General features: G+C 39.7%; 1 protein-coding gene across 1 annotated transcript; it reads right to left on the bottom strand.

Annotated features, from left to right (window-relative positions):
- Positions 1–631: 631 nt before the first annotated feature.
- june (JunE proto-oncogene, AP-1 transcription factor subunit) lies at positions 632–6,262 on the bottom strand. Its single transcript, XM_061293557.1, has 3 exons — positions 5,994–6,262; positions 3,229–3,342; positions 632–2,585 (listed from the first exon to the last, which is right to left on the bottom strand). The coding sequence occupies exon 3, from the start codon at positions 2,447–2,449 to the stop codon at positions 1,418–1,420; it is 1,032 nt and encodes a 343-aa protein (XP_061149541.1). The 5' UTR covers positions 2,450–2,585; positions 3,229–3,342; positions 5,994–6,262; the 3' UTR covers positions 632–1,417.
- Between the last annotated feature and the right edge of the window lie 769 nt (positions 6,263–7,031).

Raw genomic sequence — 7,031 nt, 5'->3', positions numbered from 1 at the left:
AACCCAATGGGTCACATAGCAGTATTCATATATATAGTGCACATAACAGGGACGGGCTGTTAGAGCAGGCAGGCAGTGTAGCCCTGTCCCCACCCCTGCATGTAAAAAGAGGGAAAAAAACAATATAATAACGATTACTTAAAATCAGGCATGTCCTTGAAGGCTACCATCCTGTTTTTCATGTACAACTCTGGATACCCCAATTTAGTTTTCAATTTAGTACTTGAGTTTGTGATTTATATCTATTTCCTTTTTCAATCCAATATGTGGGTATTTTCCTCCCAGGGACAGAGTGGTCCAAAGGGTGAGGGATGAAATAAGTTGAAAAAAATAAATAAATAATGCACAAATGACGGACGGAAGTGGTTTTTCGTACATCCGTGTAATCGTACATATCCAGGTCAAGTGCCAACAAACCTCTCAGTCCGTCCAACGGACCCGTTTTGGCTCATTAACCTGGGAAAAAAAGATTCCCTCTGAAACGGAAATGTGCTACTTCTTCATTTTCATCTTGATATTTGATGTATATTTTTATTAAAAATATTAATAAATAAATCAGAACTTGAAAAAAAATAATCTAAACCAAAATAAGACTATTTTTTCTGGCAAAGAAAGCTTCTATCAGACAAAAGACAAAAAGTACTGACCGGTACCAACCGATCATTAGACTTTATTTTTAACATGACGTGGCAATAAACATTTTAAAGTTTGAGCAGCAACACATGAATAATCCCCAAATTTACATTTGAAAATTGGACCGTGAACCAGAGTTGATCCGTATACGACATATAATGAAAATAAAAACACAAACCAAACACAGTAACATAACAGAATAGCAAAATCCATCAACATATTGGTAAACACATGTTCTTAAAATTTGAATTCAGAAATACAGCGACAATCGAATCAAAAGCATTCAACAAGTTGCTTGTTACTGATTTTAATGACGGATTCATACATGTCTGTATGCCCTCACACTGGCTGAATTAATTATTCAGCCAGTGTGAGGGCTGAATAATTAATTCAGGGCTTGATTAATAAAAAGAGTTCGAGTTCCACTTGAAGTATGATAAGATGCAATAATAATCAAAACTAATAAATAATAGTTCCACCATTTAAAGTGTTTCAAAGTCGTGTCAAATCCTGAAAAACTGTCTTTAAATAACATGATTCAAAGAAATGCAAACTGTTCCATGTAACTTTCTTGGTGGGCAGGAACCTCATATGTCTGCTATTAAAGCCTTTCACAGTCAGCAGTGTGTGATCTCTGGCTAAATGTCAAACCATCCACGGAGCATTAACTGACCCTGAGCCACTTTCACTAAGCTCTGTTTGACAGCATCGAGCATGAGTGAAATTCCCAAATTTTACCATTTGGTTTATCTCCTTCCTTTGTTCTTCTGAGGTGCCCCCCCCCTCAGCAACTGGAGTCCTCGCTGCCAGCACTGCCGCCTCTTCCTCCAGATTTGTTGGGAGAGCTAACGGCAATCTGGCAACCGTTGGTCACATGACTCATGACCTTCTGTTTGAGCTGAGAGACCTGCTCCCGCAACATAGAGGCGGTGGAAGCCAGGTCTGAGTTCTGACTCTTCAGGATCTTCACTTTCTCCTCTAATCGTGAGATTCGCTCAAGTTTACGTTTACGGCATTTGGATGCCGCGATGCGGTTACGGAGTTTCTTACGCTCAGCTTTGATTCTCTCTTGTGTCTCTAAATCAATGGGGGAGAGGGAAGGAGGTGATGTGGGGTCTCCCGGTAGATGAGGGACTTCCGGGACAGTTTGAGGGGCATCCAAACCTCTGATATGTGGTTGAGGGGCTCCACCGCCATTATGGCCAGAGCTAGCACTGTAAGTCATCTGCGCTCCAGAATATGCCAGCTGTCCCTGGTTGTAGCTGCTGAGGTTAGTGTAGATGGGCACGTCGCTCGTGGACATCAAGTTCCTCTGGTAGGATGCTTGTAAGGAGACATTGGAGGAGGAGGATGGTGACATGTGCCCTCCCACCAGCTGGTTCTGCTTGTGAAGGTCCGCGAGCGCTTTAACGAAGCCATCGGCAAAGCCTTCTTGCTCGTTGGTGGCCTGGTTCCGATACATGAACGGGTTGGCGGAGTTGGACAGAGGGCTGGTGGTGACCAGTCCCTGGTTGGACTGGATGATCAGATGCTCCAGGTCAGGGGAGGCTAGCTTCAGCATGTTCATGTCAGCCGAGGATGCCGATGAAGTCATTAAGGAGGTATTGTTGGCCAGTCCCAGGTTATTGGGGTTGGTACCTCTTCCTCCTGCTCCAATGCTACCACTGCCTGGGAAATGATGGCTTCCTACAGACATGGCCTTCTTACACATTAACATCTTGTTTCCAGCGTAGCGTTCGTATTCTGAAAATTGACTGAAGCTGTGGATGGCGGGGGAGTCGTCATGGTAGAAAGGAGTCTCCATCTTGGCTGTCATTGATGAGGAATTCTCTGAGAGGTAATCTTCATAATCAGATTAACCTCAATAACATAAGAGATTGAAATGTTCCACTGACGTCGGTGAGTGGAGGATGAAGAACGAGGAACGACAAGGAGACTATAGAATCCAAGTACTGGCAGGAGAACAAGCAGGTCCAGAAGTCAAAATGAGACAAAGAACAAAAAAGATGCAACATTAATGAGAATATATTACAATTTTTCAAACTATGTGAGTTTTTATTTGATCCATCCACATTTGTGAGGAGGGAGCTCACTGATAAAAGTGAGGACCTGGCACACAACTGTACTTTACCAAAGTTGTTTGAGGTTGTACAAGTCTCTCAAATCCATCATTGATGCCAAACTAACGCAAGCATGCCTTTTATAGACTTTTCTGGAGCAGAAAAGTGCTCTTGGAGTCGTAAGAGCCAAATTAACTAAAACGTCAGGGTATGCCAACACCGATCTTCTTTCATTGTACCTGAAGTGGAGGGCTTGTTTCACTATTGCAAAGCCAGGATAATGAGAGTACATGGCTCAAACAATAAATATTAGATTCCTAATAGATGTAGTAAATCTTTTTTTTAATTTAGTATAACAGTAAAAGCCCCATACATGTACATTATAAACAATTAAATGACTTTGGACGGCAAAATTAAGCATCACCTTCTTTAGGTGTTTTGGCTGCACAGAAGGCCGCAAATTTCAAGTTGCTGGGTCACCTGACATTGATTATAAACACCAAATCCACAAAAAGACAAGCAATTCATACATTACCTAAAAGAAAACTCCTGAGGGAAAGCTTGTTGCAGGAGCGCCTCGTCAGTTTCTACTGCTGTACCATCGAGAGAATGCTGTCATATTGTGTGACTGTTACCAGCCAGTTGATTCCTGGTGCAACAAACACAGATCTTGTCATGAAAGTGTCATAGAAGTCAACAAAGAAAAGCATAGCCTATCCTGAAAATGTAGCAAAAGGAGAAGAGGAACATCCCTATAATGTTCTGAACAGAAAATCAATGCCCTCAATGAAAGAGAGAAAAAAAGCAGAGCATGTGTTTGTTGTATACTATGTTAGCTAGCAGGCTAGCTACTGTGCTAATGGGCTGTGGTAGAAGAAATAAGATCCAGCTGTGCTTGTATAGGTTCTCTCTGGAACCATCGGACTTGACAAAAAAAAAAAGGGAGGTTACTTGAAGACGATTTGTCAATAAGGGCTGTCTGGCGGACATCTCTCACCAAAACTTGGCTCACGTGACCCTATTGAGGACATGCGGTGTACAAAACGTATGGATGGATGGATGGATTGGGATGCATTGATTGAACAGCCTCCTCCACAATAGTTAAAAAAACTAACAAAATCAATCAACCAGCAGCTTCTGCCCATACTTTAGTGCAACCCAGGCTCAATGTAGCTTATGTGTAGATTAAACTGGTCAGTAAATTTCAGCGAGAGTTTCAGTATTATATTTTTGGGCGATTTAAAAAAATGTTTTTTACTTTTTTCTGGACCATTATGTTGTTGAGATATCTTTTTGTTTGACCAATAAAAGCTTCTACAACATAGATTTTACCATTTGTTGTAATTTATAGCTATGACAGTTTAAAAAAAAATCCACCTGCTTCTGACCCTAACCCTTAAAAAGTTACTAACTAAAAATGTTTTTAGAATTAATTATTCAGCTGATTATTCCATCGATTAATTGAATAATCGGATGTATTTTTATTTTACATAAAACTTTTATAAAACCATATATTCCCCAATTGACTCTTTATTTGGTACTGTTTAGTGATTAAAAACAATTAATGACAAACAATATCACACATGAGGGATTAACGTTGTACTCACCAATTTTTTAACAGATTCAGTTATTGGTGGAATTATTGTTTTCCAAAGTAAAAGCAGACGCTTGCAAATGTATTGTTTTGATTAAACACAAAATATTCTCTGTTTGTTTGCATGAATGATGACAAAAATCAACTAGTGAAATTTCATTAAAATCTGACCAATCATAATTTTTAATACCACTTATCAACAGGTTTGTGGGTAAGCTTGAGCCTCGGTGAGATGCAATTTGCATTCTGGAGGGCAGGAGCAAATACAATGTAAAGCATGGGTAGGCAACTTGGGTCCTCTAGGGCTGGTGCCCTACATGGTTTCTATGTCTCCCTGTTGTAACACAGTTTATTCAAATGATCAGGACTGTTATTCAGCTTCTGCAAACCTTGCTAATTATTTGACCATTTGCCCTCGAGGACCGGAGTCGCGTATCCATGGTATAGACCACAGGTGTCAAACTCAAGGCCCGGGGACCAGATATGGCCCGCCACATCATTTTATGTGGCCCGCGAAGACAAATTGTGCATCAAATTCATGTGTCATTACTAGAATTGCAAATTGTCTTCACTTTTAATAATATCTTTATTTTTAAATATTTGACCAGTTTTTACTCGTCTGATTTGAAAACGAGTTATTTGTCAGTTTGTTTTGCAGCTTTTACTGTATATAATATGAGGTGCTCATACATTTATTTGGGTTGACAATCATAATGGCCCTCCGAAAGAAGCTATGACTACAATGCGGCCCGCAAAAAAAATTAGTTTGACACCCATGGTTTATGTCACACCCAAATGTTCACGTAAATCGTTACAAAATGACAAATTGGCAGGATGATGAACGGATGATGTGCGACACCCCAAAAAAAAAGGAAAGACATGATATTTTGGTTATTTATAGCATAGTATGGTATAGTTTTAATGGTCCGGCCCACTTGACATCTACGTATGTGGCCCACAATGTGAAATGATTTTGACACCACTGGTATAGACAAACGGAAATTCAGACATAAGGATAATGTCCAGTGTTCAATCAACCCAACATGGACATCGTTTTAGGATAGTGGGAGGAAGCTGAGGGAAAAACAACTCTTAAGAACGAGGAGAACATGCCAGTTCAACATCAAGGCAAGAGCTGACATTCAAACACTGAACCTCATGATTGTGAGGCACACCCAATTTCCACTTCTCCACTATGCTGGAGTTACACACAAAAAAAGTGTTTGGGGTGCTGATTGATTTCAATTTTGGCAAAACCCATGCCTGTCCCATATAAAAACAAACAACACCGTTTTACATGGCTCTCACGTTTTAGTTACTATACTACTTTGACAGTAACTATCGACAATTACCATAATCCTGACAATATTCAGTTCAATGCAACGCTCAATAAAGACGCTCAACATGCAATCACACAGCTCTGCTTTTTTCTTCATCTACTATCACCACGTGATAAACAAACACGTTGCATATAAAAAAATATATATTAGGTGTAATACTTGAATGTGCTCTATCATATTTCGATTTATCCCCGGGCTCATCAAGTTTTAACTACTGCCACGAACTTAAAAAAAATCACCGTTTTCCCGGTCCGAACAAGACCAAACCTCCTCGTGCACACAAACAGTGTTTTTCTCTAAAACTCACACATGCAAAACAGCAGGTCGGCTTGCGAATATGGAGGCTAAAAAATCGTGAATACTCACAGAAGAAGGCAGAGCGATGTCGAAGCATCTGAGAGCAGACAGAGTGAGTCAGGCAACACACGCGCATACACATGCGCGCATAAACACACAAACGAACTCCTCGCTCTCCGACCGTCAAGTGACTCACGCTCTGACGTTTTTCTTCTGTTTTATTCTCCCTGTCATATTTGTTTTGATATCATCAATTTAAAGTGAAATTGGTTTATCAACGTTTAATAGGAATACCAAGAAAAACACTCAAATCAAACAGCCAATTTTCATGCGCACACTTTGAATTTGGTGAATAATTTCTTGGAAATGGTAGTCAGGATGGATGAAATGAGCTAATTGTGAAAGTAAAAAACGCAAGGGAAAAAAACGAATTTATTTCAAGGTACTGAGTACTCCGCAGAGGCTGCGGATACTAGTCATTGGCGCCCTCTGGCGGCCTTTTTATACTCGGGAAGAAAATCGCATGCATGGCTGACAGAACATCCATATCAATCCCCTCAAATGCTCAATGAGATGCAGTTCATGTTTATGAACTTCATACTCTTGCATGAAGTGCCTTTTTAGTGTTGCTGTAAAAAAAATCTATACGTTTATATAATCAAAGTCAATTTCTGCATGGCGGCATTTTTCGCTTTTAAATTCCATCAATGTCCATCCACTGGTATGCCCATTAAGATGCAATATCCATAAGTATATTATGTCTGATTTTAATGTTAACATTAACACATTAATCATCAACACCTGCTTTCTTCAAAAGAGAAAAATAGAACATTATCATTCAGCTTGAATATGGTCTAATTTTACTCTTGAAAGCAGTACAGGCAACAGCACCTTTACTTACTCATGTGTATCATACAGAAAGTTAAGGTTGCCGACGTTTTTGTACCTCCGTGTACTTATTTTACAATATGAATTTTTGCACTTTTGAATGGGTAAAATAATCTATATTCATCAGTATCGGCTGATTACTTACATTCTGATAAATCTTCAGTCATATATCGCCCATCCCTTCATAGTGTCTGGCTTAACAGTTGAAAGTTGGAGCTG

Source organism: Syngnathus typhle, linkage group LG12 (assembly GCF_033458585.1).
Source record: "Syngnathus typhle isolate RoL2023-S1 ecotype Sweden linkage group LG12, RoL_Styp_1.0, whole genome shotgun sequence".
Taxonomy (NCBI): Eukaryota; Metazoa; Chordata; class Actinopteri; order Syngnathiformes; family Syngnathidae; genus Syngnathus; species Syngnathus typhle.
Note: the sequence above shows the minus strand (reverse complement) of the source record. Positions and strands in the feature narration are given on the sequence as shown.

Excerpts from the sequence above, each read along its gene's own strand:
- june (XM_061293557.1), bottom strand. The coding sequence starts at position 2,449 with ATGACAGCCAAGATGGAGACTCCTTTCTACCATGACGACTCCCCCGCC.